We start from the raw sequence: 20252 nt of genomic DNA on the forward strand, positions 1-20252 counted from the left end.
CTAATGAGGGAACTTTTTCTTCTTTGGTATTTAGATTATTTATACTCTTGTGAGATAAAGTACATACAAGAAAGCATATAGTAATTAGGAACAAAGAGTTTAAAGAGTATTTAGTTTGCTTTTGTGATACGTGCTCATAACAGTAAGGATATGCAGTAATATGAGATGCGAACAATAGAGTGTCCGCTGTCTACTAAAAAATGGCCGCCGTGTCACTATATATTGATTGACACTGCAACCGTCCAATACAATTCCCCCTGAGGAAGATATGTCACATTCCCGGTTTCGACACACGTTGGGGAGGGGACAGGAGGGTGCAGGAGGCAACAGAGCATTCTCAGCGCAGAAAGGACACACCAGTTCAGTGGCCACAACTGTTTTCGCTTTGTCTGTATAGAGTGGTGCACTGCAGCATCCACTAAATGTGAGTACCCTATTAAAGGAGCTAGTGTTGTATATCAATAAATATAGTTTAAACAATATCACACTATCTAGTTTCCTCTGTTATACTTATATGTGGAAAACGTACCAGCAATCAGCCCAGGAACCCAGCACAGACACTGAACCCAGAGGAGGTTCATATGCGTGTTTTGATAAAGCTTAACTGCAAGGTCACACGCTTTAAGGTGAGCGCACACACTGAAGGGTGGGTGGACACAAGAACATGTTTGTTCATCAACAATATATTCTTTGGATCTGATTAAATTGGAATGGACTTTATATTTATTATTTTTATATCAATCAATGTTATCACATGAAGTATTTTGCACATAGCACTTTAGTGCACTGGAACACTTTTTTGTATAATATTTGAGCACTTACAAGGATTTTGTTAATAAGATGATATGAGTTTATATATTGTATTATATTCCTGCATACAATCACTTGATTGTCACTAGGGCACTTTAAGCATTGGACAAGTAATATACATGTTTGTTGGCCTGCACAACCTTACTGAAGAAGTCCGTTTTTGTTAAACCTAAACCAACCTTCATAGAAAATAGTTGTAAGATGTTCTGTGACTATCCAATCCAGTGGTCTCCAAACGGTGGCCTGGGGGCCAGATGTGGCCCTTTGCTTGCCTTTATCTGGCCTTGAACACTATTCCTCCCACTGATACGAGACACTATTCTGCCAACTGACATCAACCATGAGGCACCATTTCTCCTACTGACACCAACAATGGGGCATTATTCAAAAAGAAAAGATGCGACCTGACTAACTCCATAGTGACTTAACCTCCATCCCTATTATACATATAAAAACACAGAGAAGGAGAAAAGGGGGACTTTGAGTGAGTGATGGTGCTGTAACAGATATTGCATAAAACATGTATATACGTTTTTTATTAAGTCTTTCTTGCCTAAGCCTATTTGTTGCTTAAAATAGGTATTTTTTGCTAGAAAATTACTTATAACCTCAAAACATTATATATATATATATATATATTTTAGCAGAGACCCTAGAGAATAAAATGGCGATCGTTGCAATATTTTATGTCACACGGTATTTCCGCAGCGTTCTTTTAAAAGCAATTTTTGGGGAAAAAATACACTTTCTTGAATTATAAAAAACTAAACAGTAAAGTTAGCCCAATTGTTTTGTATAATGTGAAAGATGATGCTACACCGAGTAATTAGATACCTAACATGTCATGCTTTGAAATTGCGCACGCAGTCGTGGAATAGTGACAAGCTACAGTACCTAAAAATCTCCATAGGAGACGCTTTAACAAAAATTAACGGTTACCAGGTTAGAGTTACAGAGGAGATCTAGTGCTAGAATTATTGCTCTCGCTCTGACGATTGTGGCAATACCTCACATATGTGATTTGAACACCATTTACATATGCGGGCGCAACCTAATTATGTATTTTATTTGCGTCGCGGAGACAGGGGTTCTTTAAAGGAATTTTTTTTTCTCTTATTCATTTTTATTTTTTTTACACTGTCTCTGTAAAAAAAAAAAAAAGATTCAGTCTCTAGCCGGTGGAAGTGCCGGATCGTGGATCAGGTCTCCCCGTGGGAAGGCGATGGGGGGAGGGGGTTTGGGATGTCCCCTCCCGCTCCTGTGGGATAACAACCGAGTGGCTTTTGGCCCCATCGGTTGTTATCCCTAAAGAGCCGACCTCACGCTCTAAAAAACTGTACCAGGGTGATGCATGAAGCTGCAGGCATCTCCCTGGTATAACCTCTGAAAGCTGAAGCCGCATAAGTGTATACATGCAAATACATTGAAAAATTCAATAGTAACACAATACATATTGTGGTCATAACATTTTATATATTGTATGCAGTATAGCTGCTATATGAACAAAAGAGGATACATATATATACATTATACTTGATAAAACTGGGTATGTAAGAAGTATATATGGGCCAATATATAATAATGACTAATAAGTCAGACTTGACGGTGCACCCTACGTGTTTCATGGCTTGTGCCATTCATCAGGAGTTAGGAGCACAGATAAACTGTAGAAACAAATAAATAGACACAAATTATTAGTTTTTTTCCCTTTGGGGGTAGAATATACTATTAGGGAGAGTGGGATCTATACTCACAGGTCGGCTAGAAACTGTGCTTGGCCTGTGTCGAAGTGGATGGAGCCCAAGACTATATGTCCGTCCCAGAGCTGAGGCAAGGTACCCCGCCCCAACCAGAAAAACATCCCCACAGCACACCTGATCTCAAACATGGTGTTCTAAAAAAAAAAATTGTGAGCCTGTGAAAGTTTAGAAGATATTCAAAGTACCTACAAGTAAGTCTTGTTATAGGCTTACCTGTAGGTAAAAGGGTTGTAACAGGGTTTACAACCACTTTAAACCCAAATGTTGCCTGGAATATAAATAAATAAATAAACCTTCCTGGGTACAAAATCTATAAATATGTAAAGTAACTGGTGCTCTAAATCTGGCTAGTGATCTAGCAATTAATAATAAAGTTTTCTAAATTCATATGACATATGGTGACATCTGTGCCATCTTAAATAGAGTGACTAGTGTTCTGGTGAAATTTTTTTTAAGACATACACAATCCTATTAAATACATAAACACAAAGGGGGTTATTTACGAAAAGGAAAATTTCCTTTTGCACTACAAGTGCACTTGGAAGTGCAGTCACGTTAAATCTAAGGGGTAGCTCTGAAATGAGGGGAAGCTCTGCTGATTTTATCATCCAATCATGTGTTTTTTTATTTTCCTTGCATGTCCCCCCTCAGATCTACAGCGACTTTACTTTTTTACTTGCAGTGCAAAGTGGATTTGCCTTTCGTAAATAACCCCCAAAATCTTTTGGAAAAAGTGACAGGTGCTCTTCAATATTGTATGCCTTTGTGCTGGTGCATCTCTCCCTAATAGCTATTGCACTCACCAGAGATATTCACCCCTTGAAGGGGTATTCCACATTCCAAGTGTATGCCACTGTGCGGCAAATCCCAGATCCACGCCTGTAGATACCTTTCCTCCGTCTGTCAGTGTCCACCTGGAGCGCTCAGTTCCCCACTCAGACTTCTCCGATCCAAACCGAATGCTCAGACTGACCAACAACACAAATCTCCCAGGACACGGAAGAACCCAAAGATGCTCTGTGCTTAGTGGCTTCATGTTCATTCACAAACTGAAGTATAGTAAACTTAGTTTACTAGATTTCACTTATGAATGGACACAGTGAGTGAGTGTGCTCACTGTATTCATTTAGAAAAGGAAGGGACCGGGAAATTACATATTTATTAGCCCCTTCCCCTGCTTTCCATCCTGAAACATCCTCCTTAGCAGCCAGGGGGAGAGGAGAGGAAAGAAGTCATCAGCACTGCAGCGCCAATCAAGAAGGGGGAAGCCTGGGCAGTAGGGGGAATTGGCACCACACATAGTGATTAGGGTGTGCCCATGCACGTCTATGCCTACCCCTCTCCTTTATGACGATTCGACATTTTCTTTTAGTACATTTTTAAGGTGAACCCTCCTACTCTTCCTGGATTATCACAAGGGAAGAATCATGTAACAGTTACCCTCAGGCTCCTGAGATTCTTGTGTCACGCATCACAGGATGCCTCGGGGTACTTTATAGCCCATGTACCACCACACATACATCATCAGGGGGGCAGCTGTTTCTTCCTGGTTCATGCATATTGCCCCCCTGATGATGTACTCCCAGAGACATAAGGGAAGATGACAGCACGGGACTGGGTTTACAGCAGTAGAGCGGCAGATCTCTACAGAACACTGATCAAGGGGCAGAGCCTCCATCCCGCACCACCATCTTGGTCCTCTTCAACAGACTGCCTCTTCCTGGCTTAGGACAACCGCCTACCACCGATGGTGCTGCGGAGCTGGAACCAGAGCCAGATACTGCAAGTGATTTTGAGGAATAAACTTCAATAGATTTGGTTGGGAACTCTTATCATGTATTACAAGCAGGAGGTTAACATATAACCACATTACCTGCGAAAGTGAGCGTGGTACTCTGGGGTGCTTCAGCAGTGTCTGAAATACTAAAGTACTAAGCTGGTAAGCTGTGGTTCTTGTATGCATGCCATGGTTTCATTTGTAGTTTCTACTGCAGCTAGCTGGGCCTTCTGGAGAGAGGCTGTAGCTGACAGTGGAGGGTTAAGGCTTTATTATTCAGAGCTCCACAGGAGCAGATTGGGGAACTCTGTCCCTCTCCTCGTCATCTAGAGAATGAGATGATGGAAACTTGAGGCTTTTATGTCCTCGGCTTTCAGACAAGTTGTAAATACATGAAATTCTTCAGCCCGCCCACACAAGAGTGATTATTTTCCAATCAAGTGAAAAACTGAGGTGTGTCACTGACGCACGAGCAAGCAGTGCAGTTTAACAAAACGGCTATGCAAATCTCGACACAGACTACAGTATATGGCTTTCCTCTATGCTGCCTTAATAAGTGTAGGGAATACTGCACATAATATATACTACATTTCACATATACACATATGCTGCATAAATGCAAGTTAAACTTGCCAACTTAAAGGAGAAGTATGGGTTTTTTTTTTTTCCCTAATCATACTTACCTAGGTGGATGCTGCATCTGTCCCCTGGCATCTCTGCACTGAGATCCGAGCCACAGAACTTCACTGATGGCTCTGTTCTCTCAGCTTCCCAAGAGGAGAGCTACTGACTGTCAATCAGCAGCTCTCCTGCTCTGCTCCTCTATGCTCATTGGAGCGCTGAGCTGTGGAGGGGCGGAGAGCGCTCTCGCTGAGAGGCTGAGACTGGCATCAGTCCAGGTACCTGGTGGATCCAGACTTCCATAGTCTGCATGACACTGTGCCTTGACTGCTGGTGACCTCAGCAGAGAGCGGATTCAGACTGCTCTCTGCTGAAAATGGTCACAGGAGTGCAAAACGAATTACACTCCTGTGACCCATAGGAGAAGACCAGCTAAAGGAGCTCAGGCTACACTTCTCCTTTAACCACTTTCAGACCGGACCAATTTGCTGGTCAAAGACCAGACCACTTTTTGCGATTCGGCACTGCGTCGCTTTAACTGACAATTGCGCGGTCGTGCGACGTGGCTCCCAAACAAAATTAACGTCCTTTTTTTCCCACAAATAGAGCTTTCTTTTGGTGGTATTTGATCACCCCTGCGTTTTTTATTTTTTGCGCTATAAACAAAAATAGAGCGATAATTTTGAAAAAAACGCATTATTTTTTACTTTTTGTAATAATAAATATCCCCCAAAAATATATAAAAAAACATTTTTTCCCTCAGTTTAGGCCGATACGTATTCTTCTACATATTTTTGGTAAAAAAAATCGCAATAAGCGATTATTGATTGGTTTGCGCAAAAGTTATAGCGTTTACAAAATAGGGATAGTTTTATAGCATTTTTATTAATAATTTTTTATTATTTTTTTTTTTACTAGTAATGGCGACGATCTGCGAATTTTTATTGTGACTGCGACATTGTGGGGGACCTATCGGACATTTTTGACACATTTTTGGGACCATTGTCATTTATACAGTAATCACTGCTATATAAATGCAGTGATTCCTGTGTAAATGACACTGGCAGTGAAAGGGTTAACCAGTGGGTGGCAGTGTAGGGGTTAAGTGTTCCTAGGGGTGTGTTACTAACTGTGGGGGGGTTGGGCTTTCATTTAGTGTACACTGATCTCTGCTCCAATCACATGGAGCAGAGATCAGTGTCACTAGTTGCTAGGCAGAATGGAAAAATGTTGTTTATACAGCATTTCCTCCATTCGGCCGCTCCGTGAGCCGATCGCGGGGATGCCCGCGGCGATCGAGTCCGCGGGTCCCGCGACCGGACTCACGGGGGTCCCGACCAGCGCGGGAGCGCGTCGCCGCCGGCGCGCTCCCGATGGCACGGCGGCAACGAATTTTGGACGTACATGTACGCCAATATGCCTGCCCGTGCCATTCTGTCGACGTACATCGTCGTGCGCTGGTCGGGAAGTGGTTAAAGAGGAAAGACAGTCTGCTCACATAATTTGTAATAAAAACATCTATGCCATTCTGAAGCTTCCCTTCAACCACTTTGCATATTTTTTTTATATATACTGTGATCCTGTACTTGTCAAATATGCTACAGAAATCTCCCTTCACTGAGTCCGGTTACATCCATTTTAACAGTGGGCAGCTGAAGCTGCTGCCCGTTCACTTCCTGAATTTACACAGATACACAGAAGTACACCACCAGCTCTGCAGCCCTGCAGCTCTCATTGGCCCTCTTATGACTCACCCCCCCTCCCTTCCTGGCAAACTCACCAAAGAGAGAGAGAGAGAGAGCTGTGCATGATGTCATAAGCCTAGGCTTTTTACCAGACAAGAAACAGGACGTGGGCTGTATAAGGTATTTATTGGCAGAAAAAAATGTTTAACTATCCAAAGTTAAAACAACAAGGGCAGAAGAATTAATAGATGGAAAGTTGAAAAAATTACTGAAGGTCAATTCATCCAGGAGATGGCACATTGCAGGATGCTGTCCACTTCACAGCCCATTCTTCACTATAGTGGAGGCTGCTTTTTTTTGGTGTGCATGTATGCAGGCAGGAATGCTTATATCAGTAAAAGTAGACCTTGACACATCTACATTACATTGTTCATTGCTGGATGTATATCTGCATACTAAACTTGTGGTCTCTCTAATGATTTAGAATATTGCATAGTAAGAATGTGATCATTGTGGAGGAAATTCTCTTTATAGCCGTTCTTCCCTTACAAATTGAGTACAGTACTGGTATTCTAATGTGCATATACAGAAGGTATAATAAAGGAACTCAAGGGAGCAGTACACATACCTTAAAATGATTGCAAAGGATGTTTTGTTTTTTTTAAGTAACAAACATATCATACTTACCTCGACTGTGCAGTGGCCCTGAACATCCTCTTCTGGGGTCCCCTGCCAGCTCTCACGGCTCCTCTCCACATCAGATAACCCCCTAGAAGAAGCGCTCTCCTGAGGGGGTTACCTTGCAGACACGCTCCCGAGTCCAGCATTTGCATCCACAGACACGAATGCTGGACTCGGCCCCGCCCCTCGGCGCCCGCGTCATTGGATTTGATTGACAGCAGCGGGAGCCAATGCCTGGACTGCTATCAATCTATCCAATCAAGAGCCAGGACCCCATGGAGAGAGGGACAGCGCGTCCCCGCCAAAGAGTTGAAGGGGCTCAGGTAAGTAAAACGGGGGGGGTTGGGGGGGCGGTAACTTCCAGGTGTATTTTCACCTTAATGCATAGGATGCATTAAGGTGAAAAGGCACAAGGGTTTACAACCCCTTTGAAAAGGTTGTAAACTTCAGGCATGAAATATGAAGAAAGCATATCTCTCTATATTGTGTACTTGTCTCAATTAAGAGTACTAAGTGCCATTTCTGTCTGCTGCTTCCTTCCTCTGCTATCAGCATTAGTCACTTCTGACAAGTTTTCCTGACACCAAGAGAAAAATGGTGACGGGCTGGAAGCTCCAGCAGATTGTCAGCCTCAGCTCTTATCCTGTGTGCTGCGTGAAGGGGGCTGCATCTCTTCCCTCCAATCAGCTCTCAGAGCTTTCCTTGCTGAGCTCTGCAGAGTGTAATTTAAGCTCTCTGCCCCCTTTTTTCTGAGGAGAGAAGTCTGCAGATAAACAGGTACAAATGATGTAGGAGGATTTGTTTAATCTCTGTGTATCACCTGAGGACAGTTACTTCACTGAATATATGTAATATATTTAATATGTTACAACCACTTTAAAGTTCACACCAGATGCAGTTTTGTGAGCTTTTTTTTTTTTTTTCATTAAAAATGCATGCACATTGTTTTCCATGTATTCCAATGGCTCTGGTTCACATCAGTGCAGTCAGTTCCAGTCAGTTTCCGGTGCAGAAACTGACTGGGACTGACTGCATGGGTGGGAACTAGAGTTATTGGAATACGTGGGAAAACACTGTGCATGCATTTTTAGTGCAGAATAAAAGTGCACGGAACTGCATCTGGTGTGAACTGGCCCTTAAAGATGCTCCCCCTCCTAACATCTATGCTGACTAATCTGTGTAAAAAAGATCTATATACTTACCTATGTTTAGCCCCCTCTGGTCTGCTAATGTGCTCCCCTGTGTCAGCCAGCATCGGCTGCAGGGGAGAGGAGAGAGTGCTCGATAATATCTGCTAAAGCCTAGAGAAGTTGTCAGCACATCCTTGTCTCCCCTGAAGCCACAATGGCTGGCACAGGGGAGCCAGATCACGTGAACGGAACAGGCTAAAAATAGGTAAGTATATACAGTACATCTTTCTTGTACAAATGATTTTCTTGAAAATACAGATCAACAGGTTAATACAAAAACAGTGATGGACACATCATGGAGGAATATTTGTAAAAACTTCAGGTATCCAAAAGGGTTAGTCCGAGACACAGATTTACGCAAGTACTTGAAAATCCAAGGTTGATGAAGTGTGGTCAGCAAGAGGCTGTCAACCACTTGTAATTCCTGATATGATTATAGCAAGTTAAACTAGGTTTGCATGCTAGTGGTCTAGCAGAACCATATGTAACTCCTGTGTCAAGAGGAGAATGTAAAACATAACATTTCAAAAAGAAAAAGAAAAAAAAAACATAAAGAAAGATGGTATATACCGTTATTAAGTAAAAACATTTTCATATCATGTGTCCAATCCCATCAGGACCAAGCCTGTGGGCCAGAGAGACATAAAAAAGAAGATAGGAAGGAACAGTAAGGAGGGGCAGGACCGGAGAAAGAATAGGATAGGTGTACAAGTCAAAGAAAAAGGGGGGGGGGGTGAGGGGGAGTCCACAGGGTGGGGGGAACGGAGGCACATTAGAGGGAAAAGAGCACTGGATCAATTCGTGAAGGGTGGTTATGAGCCAGCCAGGGTTGCCATATCCAGAGGCATTTGTCATGGGTATCTGCTAACACGGCTGTCAGTTTCTCATTAACCATGATATCATTGACATGGTTTTTAACTGCTTTGAAACTGAGGCCGGAGTTTTCCAGGTCCTTGCTATGGTCAATTTAGTTGCAGTAAAAATATGCAACGCCAGTTGGCGTTACGGGCGAAGTAATTCTGTGATTGGTTTCCACAGAAGAGCCACAAAAGGATCCCTCTTTAGATTAGTGTTGAAAAGGTTGCGAAGGAGCGTGTAGACTCTGACCCACAATCTACAAACCTTGGGGCATGTTCACCAGATGTGCACCATTGTACCTTTTTGGGAACACCCACGGAAACATAAGGGGGAATAAGATGTAATGAAACTTGTCAATCTGGCCAGGGTGTAATACCATCTGTAGAACACCTTATAAGCATTTTCCAGAAAGAGAACATTCTTGGAGCATTTGGACAGTGCAGTAGTCATGATCTGCCAATCCTCCGGGTCTATCTGTTTCCCAAGCTCCACCTCTCACTGGAGGTGATAAGGTCTCAAGGGTGTTTTTTTGGAACCAATTATGGCTGCATAGATCAAAGAGATTAGACCGGAGGTTTGAGGACGTGATCTACAAAGACTTTCGAAAGGGGTCAAAGTGTAAGGGGCGCATTGAGATTTTATGAGTTGTTGGAGAAAATGTCGGAGTTGCAGATAACTGTAGTGCTTCCTTAGGGGGATATCATGAGAAGAATGTAAGGTTGCAAATGTAATAATCTTAGTGGGGGTGAACATGGAGTGAATATCCACAAAGCCGTTCTCGGTCCACCATGAAAATTGAAGTGGGTTATCTCAACCCAGTGGGGATAATGGGAATGAGGTGGAGTAGGGGAAGATGGGGAGAGATCAGGCCTGCTGAGTATTTGACCATGTCCCACAATCAAAGTGAATGAGCCAGACATGGACCTATTGCATTTGGGCGGTGGACTCGAGGGAGCCAAGGGAGAGAGGCTAGTGGTATTGGATGAGAATCCACTAAGTCAATGGTGGCCCACAATGGCATTTGGTACTTCTCATGAAGATGAGACAGTGGGGCGATGGCTGCTGCAGTGTAATATGCGTGTAGGTTGGGAACCGAGAGGCCACCATTGATTCTGCAGGCGTATAGAACCTGTTTTTTGATCCTGGGTTTCGTAGAACCCCAGGTAAACGGCATGATTTTGCGCTGGTGTATACGCAAAATGTCAGGAGGAACTTGGACTGGCAAGACTCGGAAAAATTAAAGCAGCTTTGGGAGATAAGTCATATGCACAGTCGCAATTCTACCAAACCAGGACAACGGGAGAGCGGACCAGGAGGAGACCATAGCGGCCAATTTCCCAAACAGTAAAGGAAAATTGGCTTGGTATAGACCTGAGTATATTGGGGTAAACCTAATCCCCAGGTAGGGTAATGATTTTAACCATTGAAAGGAGAATGCAGCTTGTAGGGATTCCAGGTCTGAGGGCGAAAGATTGATGAACATTGCTTTGGATTTGGCGGGGTTGACTGATAAGCCTGAAAACACAGCAAAAGTATTTAGGAGAGAAAATAGGTTAGGGAGGATGATTCCGGGTTTAGTAATAGTCAGCAGAATATCATCTGCAAACAACGACAGTTTGTGCGAAGTGCCCACTATTTCCACCCACGATACATCCGGGTGGGATCGGATGGCCTCTGCCAAGGGTTCCAGTGCCAGGATAAACAGAAGTGGGGACAGTGGGCAACCTTGGCGGGTTCCCCTTTTAATAGGGAAGGTAGGCGACTCAAAACCATAGTACTTTATTTTGGCCTGGGGAGAGTCATAAATAGCTGAAACCCAGCTCAAGAAGGAGGTGCCAAATCCATAATGGTGAAGCACCTGTGTCAAGTAAGGCCATGACAGTGTCAAAGGCCTTATTAACGTCCAGTGACAAAAACATTGTTTCTTAACATCTACCGTGCACTATATGTTGGCTTTGAAGGAGGTGTCTAATGATGTCACTCGCCTGTCTCCTTGGGACAAAACCCACCCGGTCCTTTTTTATCAGTCCTGGGAGAAAGGAATTCAGGCAATTGGCCAAGATCTTCGTCAAGATTTTCATGTCTATATTTATTAGGGAGATTGGCCTGAAGTTATCCCAAGAAGAATGGTCCCTGTTTGGTTTAGGGATCATTACAATGTTGGCAGTCAGCAAATTTGATGTAAATGGATGACCCTCCTTTACTGAGTTATACATGGCCGTTAGGTAGGGGGCAATAACATCTGCTAATTTCCGGTAGCATAGTGCCGTGAAGCCATCCAGGCCCGGCTGTTTACCTACCTTCAACTCTTTAATGCACTGGAGAACTTCCAAGATCTGTATGTCTCGGTCCATTAGGGATGTGGGAGTTTCGGATAGAGAGGGTAAAGACAAGTCTTTCAAGAAGGTGTCGAGGCCTTGGGTGGAAGAATGATCGGGGGTAGAATAGAGCTTGGTAAGGCGGTGACGAAATTCGTCCAAAACCTTCTGGGGATTGCCAGTGAGGATGTTGAGGCGGGTGCTCAAAGTTATGGAAATATATTTTGGGGAGAAAGTGCGCAATTGGTTGGCCAGCATTGCATTAGGTTTGTTCTCCTTGGCATACCACTTCTGTTGTGCCCAGGGTAGGGTACGTTCTGCTTCGTCAGTTAAGCATAAGTCGAGATCTGTGCAGGCTTTATCTAAGAGCCTGCGATTGGCAGGGGTGGGAGATTGTTTGAAGGCAACTGACAGGGCCTCCAGTTGCTGCTCCATATTGTGGCGAGTCTGGGCTCGCTCTTTTTTGTGTTTCGATGCTAGGCTAATAGCGTGGCCCAGAAGGACAGCCTTATATGCTTCCCACGTCCCTGAGGATGAAACTGTCCCTACATTGAGTCTGAAGTTTTCCGCGGAAGCTTTGTGAATGTCACTAAGAATCGTTTTGAAAGACAAGAGGGATTCGTTCATTACCCAGGGGGAGTGTTGTGGTTTGCTAATCAGAGAGTGACAAACAGTCAAGATAGGGTCGTGGTCCGACCATGGGGCAGGGAGGATAGAAGTTGAGTCAATTAAAGGGAGGTGTTTCTGTAGTACGAGCATATGATCAATCCGGGAGTGAGAGTGATGGGGATGGGAATCGTGGGTATAGTCCCTGCCCAGGGGGTGAAGTTCCCGCCAAGTATCTACTAGGTCATAGCTTTGCAAGGAATGTAAGAATTTTTTCGTGGCGGGGAGGGGAGTTTATAAACATTAGAGTCACCCGCCAACAGAAGGGTGCCTTTCTGGTGGGACAGTAGCAGGGAGCAGATGTGGGTCAGGAAAGGCCCCGAGTTGTTATTTGGAGCATAATAAATGGAACCAATTTGACTCCTCTCTGTTTGTTAGAGCCATTAGCCAAGTAGACTTTGGGGTAGTTTGCAGCAAAATATTTGGGACAGGAAGAGAAATGGGTTTCCTGCAAACATGCTATATCTATATTTTGTTTGAGATATTTAAAAACCTTAACCCGTTTTTGGGGGGGAATTCATGCCCTGAACATTTAGGGACAACCAACAGAGGGTCATGGAATCGGGAGGGTATGGCTATATGGTGCTCCGTCCACATACCCGGGGGACTGGAAGGGAGGGAGTCCATCGGCTCTGGTAAGGATCCCCACTTACTTTCATTACATGGAAGCTATTTGGACATAAGGAGACAGGATCGATATTAGTATTAGTATTTTTTATTGGGATTGAACTTATGTTTTTCTTATCACTTTTTTATGGATGAAATCCTCTGATCACCATTCAGCTGAGAATGTAGTTTTAGTTGATTGGACATTCATTTGTTTCAACACAGTGATTGTTTTTTTCACCACACGGTTTATTATTTTGGCACACAATTTTTTGTGATTGATGAACTTTATATAATTGAATTTTTCTGAACACTCACCTTTTCAGTTCAACATATTTTTTGGATGATATAATTTTATTCACTTGAATTATTTTTAAGTATTTATTGTTTTAGCGCAACAATAATTTATAATATTTACGCTGACCATAGGGATATTCGATGGTGTTTTTTTTGCAGTACTTGTAGTTGGACAAAATCCATCAGGCTAAGGGTCAAGTGACAAGGAACGCTAGATTATTTAAGGATACGTATTAGGAACATTGAGCCATTGTTGGACTTCTGGAAACGTTGGGCCTGTAGATCCCGCAGTGCCTGGGATCTAGATTGAGACCTTTGGGAGGCTTGGAAGGGCTGGCGAGGAAGCTGTGAGGGTCCCGGTCTGGGGCACGGGGAGGGTGCATCAGGTTGAGACGAAGGCATGCTCAATTGTAGGTCCAGGAAGTGGCGTGAAACTGGTCGCCCAGGCGGGAGAAAGAGAGTTTAAATGGGAACCCCCATCTGTACTTGATCCCCTGGGTTTGTAGAATTTGAAGATAGGGTTTGAGGCCTCGTTGTCTGGCAATAGTGACTGGTGACAGGTCCGCGAGCAGCTGGAGGGAGTTCCCTTGGAAAGAAAGGTCTTGCTGCTCCCTTGCTGACTGTAAGAGTTTCTCTTTAGTACGGTAATAGTGAAATTTAATGATGACATCCCTTGGGGGCCGTCAGAGGGTTTAGGGGCCAGGGACCTGTGGATACGATCAAATTCCAATCTGTCCACTGGGATCCCGGGGGCCAATGCCTGGAAAAAAGCAGTGGCTGTTCCCTGCAGGACAGTGATAGCTTCAGGGATACCACAAATGTGAAGGTTATCCCTGCGGACCCTATTTTCTGCATCCTCTAATTTGTCTCTCAGGGCCTCCAGCTCAGCAGATGTTTTATAGACCTCCTCCTCATGACCCTGTAGCACAGTGGTGGCCAAGTCCATGCGCTGTTCTAGCTGATTAATGCAGTGGCCTATCTCTTTAAGGCCCCGCACTAAGTCTGAGGAAAGCTTGCGGGAAGCCACAGTAATCTCATCCCATACAATACTGCGGAATTTGGCCAGCATATTATCTGAATCAACAGGCACTCATCAGTTCAGCGGGAAATTGATTGAGGCTGTCAGCAGGGGACCCCTGATCCACTGCAGAGAGCTGTGTAGTATCGTCTGGCTCCGGAGGGTTGGGCGCCACCTTGCTTTTGCCCTTGCCTGAGGCTGGGGAGGGCTTGCTAAGCTGCCGGTGTTTAGGCTTGTTTTTCACAGAGCAGTACATAACCGCTAGCAGCCTGAGGTGTTCCGGAGCCTCTGTAAGTGGGTGAGTGGCATCGGAGCTTGATTTGTGCTTTGTAAGGCGGGGTAGTTAGTTCCGACGGCGCGGAGCGGAGGAATCAGTTGTCCATTTCCTTCACTCGTGTGCATGCGCCCTTGTATATACATCTTTCTTACACAGGTTAGACAGCGTATGTATTAGGAGGGGAAGGGAGCATTTTTAAGACTAGTTAGGCTTAGCCTGGAATTCTACTTTAGGGGGTTCAGCTCTTAAAGTTCCACCCAAAACCACCAAAACAGGAATTTCAGTTTTGGTAGATTTACTCTTAAATCTGAACTACCAGGTATGGATTTTTTTTGCATTATTGCATTGATCCAGCGTGGACCGATGTAAGTATACATATTTCATACCTAGCCAACCCCTGTAGAAGCAGAGAATCGTTGAACTAGCTGCCTCTACTACTATAGGAATCCTCACTGCCTGTTAGATCCCATTCAGTGAACGCCATACATTTTTCTCAGTGAATGCTGTTATGGATTGGAGATGGAGATTGTGATGTCACTGCCCTGATGATACAATCAGATTTGTTTAGTTTATGGGGACTGTAAGTGTAATTTACCCATTACTTAGCATGTGTACACTTAACAGCAGGGTGGATAAAAATGATTGACTCCAAGCTCTGCAAGCTGATAAACCATGCACTGCATTGATGCTTTCATACAATTTCACAGTAACCATGAGATAAAACAAAGTTTAGGAATATTCCTTTATCCCATTTTTTTTGCAAATCTCTGTACACTACAAATGGTATGATTGTGTGACGAGAAATGCATCTGTACCAGGCTCTAAGTGTGAGGAGGAAGGGCAAGCAGTAAAAATGAAATTATAGATTCTAACTATTAGCAAGAACAAGCCCTTATATTTAAAGAGCACCTGTCATTTCAGATACATCATGGCAGTGCCTGTTAGCGGGCATCCACTCACCCTCTGCTGCCACGTCCCTCACCTTGTTGTGTCACTGGCGCATCACCATCCATCCCATTAAAGTGAATAGGACTGTCGGTGAGTCAACAGCAGATCAGAGGAGGAGCCGCTGCGAGACAGAGATGACAGTTGCTCTTTAAAAATTATGATTTAAATTGAGTTGATTTAAATCGTGATTTAAATCAACATGATTTAAATCAATTCCACCCTGCTTAACAGCAATACTCTGAGACAAGGACCACTTTAAGGATGGCTGGGATGAACTTTCATTTTAATTGTTTCTGTATGTGTCTAAAGTTAGCGCCCAGCTATAAGCCCAGATGCTTGTCATTTAATTTCTTCCTCTTGTGTGTATCTTTGACAGATCTGTCGTGAAACTTTATTGTCCTGTTATTTCATATTTACAGTCTTACTAAGAAATATGATAAGACTATTAAGTAAGCCATAGCCCATCTCAAATTTGGCTACCTTGGGCTCTGTACTAAATCTGTGCCTGGACATTGTACACTAAAAGGGATTGTTCAGCTTCATACAAGTATGTTGTTGAAATTCCAGCAGTACTAACTTTCTTGTCCAATAAATGTTCAACATTTATAGGATCTGTTTATTCATACATATATCTAACAAGTTTAATATCTTCTCTCCAGCAGGACGCCAGGATCAAGTTTGAATACAATGGAGAAAAGAGGTAGGTCTCTGCATTGAACAGCTACATGCTGCTAATTTTAAAATCATCATCTTTAAATTAAAGGAGAAGTTTGGGGTATAAAGAAAACATACATACTCACCTCTACGCTGCAGCATCAGTGTAATGCTGTAGCAGTCCCACATCCACTCTGATCACTCAGTTCTCGGTCTGCTCGGGTTGGAGAGCAGTGACTGTCAGTCACTGCTCTTCGCTCTGTTCCTCCTGGGCTCTCTTGAGCACTGGGAGGAGAGAGAAGCGCCAAGCCAATCCTTTAAACAGCTTAGTAATTTATTCAGTATATAAGTATAAAACAACACTAAAAACGTGCATGAAAAATTGAAGCTCCCACCCGCTCTAGCACTCTGCAAGTGCTCCAACATTTTTCACGCAAGTTTTAGTGTTGTTTTATACTTATATACTGAATAAATTCCTAATCTGTTTAAAGGATTGGCTTGGTGCTTCTCTCTCCTCCTTTTGCTTTCCTTTTGTTCACAGTGATCAGGTTCCCCAGCCTGCACCTGAAGCAGCCTCGCTCCCTTTACAGCCTCCATTTAGAGACTTTTTTAGAGACAAATTTTTAGGGGTTCATCCCCCAGAACTTTCAATCCACTCACCATTCACATGGTTGCACCTTCATGTATCAGTATGCAGATGCATGCCTTTTCATTTAAATTTTAAACTTTAATCTTTTTCATCCGATGGTTTAGTGCTGAAAATTATACCAATATTGTGTATGTGTTTCACTTAAGCACTGGGAGAGCTGATACAGCTGGCTTTGGCTTCAGCTGTGCACTCACCAAAATCAGGCAGCTGGGTGAATCAGTCGGGATCTTTCCAGAGCCTGGAGACTCTAATAGACAATAGCCCACTATAAGCTGACTTTGGGTCACAGGAGAGCAAAAGTGCATTGGTGTGATCCACAGGAGAAATATGGTCAAACAAGCTTTGGCTATGCATTTATTTTAATTAAAAATAGTTTATAGCAACAGATGTCTGTTTTGCATGGAATTGGACAGGGAAATATCCACTGTGGGTATTGCTATCTGAGACCCCTGGGACTGGCTATCATAGGCCAAGCTCAGCTTGTAGTGGTTAGTCACCTTTGACTAGACTTGTTTTGTAATACTGAAGACATTATTCCACTCATCCAAGTGGCTTCCTCAGTGCAAATGAGTGTCGGATACACACCCCAGCATTTATAGCCATGTGAGCACCTCAGTTATCTTAATCCATTCACCATGATGTCAAGAATTGTATTAAAGTTTATTGTCCAAGAAAATGAGTAGTGAAACTTCTTCACCATTACAAGACAATCCAGGGACTGAAGGGGAAGCCAGCCCCGCCGGGAGAAGACAGTGGTTATCTCTAGCAGCAAATCCGGCAGGCTGGTTGTACCCAAGTCGATCGATTTGATCAACTTTGTACATTCAGTCTGCCCATTAATGGTTCAAATCTCAGCTGGTTTCTACTAAACCGGCCAAGATTTGAATCGTATATGGCCGGCCTAAGACTTTTATAGCCAAGACTGCTTCAGGGACATCTCTCTGTCCAGCTTGGTCTACAAAAGGAACTGTTCAATGTTTTAAGACTTGTACTGAACCAGTGTCTTAATGAAGATACGTACTCAATGAAGCCTTTGCATCTCTACATACTGCATTACATTACCAATAGGATAAAAGCTTTAGCTGTCAATTTCTCTTTTAATTAAAATAAAATCTAGACATTACATCAACCAAACTGCAATATCTTTTCATGTGACAACACTAAAGAAATGGCACTTTGCTACAATGTAAATTAGTGAGTGTACAACTTGTATAACAGTGTAAATTTTCTGTTACCTCAAAATAACTCAACACACAGCCATTAATGTCTAAACCGCTGGTAACAAAAGTGAGTACACCCCTAAGTCCATTTCATACATCGCATGTACAAAAATGTGAATTGACTTGGGTACAATCAGCCAGCCCAGACATTAATTGAAATTCGGCCAATCCCTGCTGAACCAGACAAATTTTGATCCACGTATGGCTGGCTTAAGATTTATTAAAGGGGGAATCCTGAACACAATTATTCCTAACTCCCTACAATGTAAGAAAAAAAATTTGATGTGCATGTGGTTACAAAGAAAACTAGAAAAACTAAACTCTAGGTCTTAGTGGACAGCTTTTTCAGTCTGCCAGATTCTACCCCCTGGTGTATTTTTGTTACCAGTCATCACTATCAATATAAAAAAAAAGGTTTTACGTGCCACAGCCAATAGACCGTAATACATTTGGACCAGCTGCTGCAGACAAAATAATACTTCGAGTGAATTATGGAATTAGTTACAAATGATCTGGGTGAGAGGATAGGCAGATGTGAGTCACCTAAAGAAGGCCAAAAAAACAGGAGAGGCCAGTGCCAAAGACAGACCAGCTTCCTCCACATCTTTAGAGAGATTACTCAGAATAATCCTTTGTACAGCTTCTTAATTTCAGTACAGCATATATGGTATGACATTTTATTGTAGTTTAAAAGAGTTTAAAAGTGTTCCTCATATATATCAAATACAAAGTACAACCTGATCTAATGTTGCTTAAAGAAGCACATAGATTATGTGATTTTTCTTACTTCCACCGCGGGTGGAAGGGAAGAAAAGCCCTTGATTCCCCCATCCACACTGTGTTGATAGGAGAATTGCTCCCACAGTGTTGTTTTCTGCTGTTTGGGGAGCCTTCTGAGCCGTCAGAACACAATGATTACTGCTAGCAGCAATTGATGGATCGACTTGGGTACAATCGGCCTGCACGTAAATGGATCAGTTTACGGCCGGATCATCAGGGACTTGTTCCATCTATGGCTGGCCTAACTCATCCAATTATTCCAATAAAAATTGAAGTACCTTTTTAAACTTTTTCTATTGCAGTTAGTAAGGAATACGTTACCTGGGCCCATAGAAGTATTTGTTGGCTTCTGGGTGCCACACAATGGCTCCTTAATTTTGTTCCCTTTTTCAGGTTCTCTGCTTACAATATTAGTTAAAAACTTTTAGTAAAAATAGTGACTTTTGTTTCACATGTGTTGTGCAAAATTGTACAGTGGTAAAATGTATGCATAGACAAATATTATTTAGTTGTGGATCTAGTAATGTTTATAACTCCCATCATTTTTTTATTTAACTACTGCAGAGACAAAAAATCCAGAAAAAAACACAATACAAATGTTATAAATTGAGTTGCAGTTCATTGAGTAAAATATTTAGTATTGTATTGGATCCCCTACCAACCAACAATAATTCTGGCTCCCACACACTGGCTACAGTATGTGCTCATGTGGTACACAGATTAGTCCTGCACATTTAAAAAGGTGCTCCTAACGACCACTCATGTATAAAAGACACCTGTCCACAGAATCTTTCTTCCATTCATTCCTCGCCATCGTGGGCAAGACCAAAGAGCTGTCAAAGGACATCAGGGACAAGATTGTAGACCTGCACAAGGCTGGACTGGGCTACAAGACCACCAGCAAGAAGCTTGGTGAGAAGGAGCAATTATTCGCAAATGGAACAAATACAAAAAAGAAAAACAACTACAGGGGAGGAGCTTGTGAATGATTTCAAGACAGTTGGGACCACAGTCACACAACAAACCATTGGAAACACAATACACTGCCATGGATTGAAATCCTGCAATGCATTCAAGGTCCACCTCCTTAAGAAGGCCCATCTGAAGTTTGCCAATGAACACCTAAAGCATTCAGAGAACGATTAGGAGAAAGTGCTGTGGTCAGATGAGACCGGAACTGAGCTCTTTGGCATTAAAGGGGTTGTAAACCCCCCCCCCCCCTTTCTTACTTGAACCCGATCTATCCAGCGACGTGGACGAGCACAGCAGCTCCAGACGCTGTCTCGAGTCTTCATTGAATAGATTGATAGCAGCGGAAGCCGTTGGCTCCCACTGCTGTCAATCAAATCCAGTGACACGAAACCCGGGGGGGGTGGGAAAACAACTACAGGGGAGGAGCTTGTGAATGATTTCAAGACAGTTGGGACCACAGTCACA

The 20252-nt window shown here is 43.1% G+C and overlaps 1 protein-coding gene across 3 annotated transcripts in view; it reads left to right on the plus strand.

Annotated features, from left to right (window-relative positions):
• The window catches only part of LOC143996262 (mitogen-activated protein kinase kinase kinase 3-like), a 251446-nt gene that overhangs the window by 187853 nt on the left and 43341 nt on the right, over nt 1–20252 (plus strand). For 2 of the 3 annotated variants that reach the window (XM_077491229.1, XM_077491227.1), the window contains exon 4: nt 16172–16212. In XM_077491229.1, coding sequence (XP_077347355.1) covers nt 16172–16212 — 41 coding nt within the window. The remainder of the gene's footprint in view (nt 1–16171; nt 16213–20252) is intronic. The other variant, XM_077491228.1, reaches the window with a different exon arrangement.

This window comes from Lithobates pipiens, unplaced genomic scaffold (genome assembly GCF_037356315.1).
Source record: "Lithobates pipiens isolate NorthernLeopardFrog02 unplaced genomic scaffold, aLitPip1_a1.2 Scaffold_19, whole genome shotgun sequence".
NCBI lineage: Eukaryota > Metazoa > Chordata > Amphibia > Anura > Ranidae > Lithobates > Lithobates pipiens.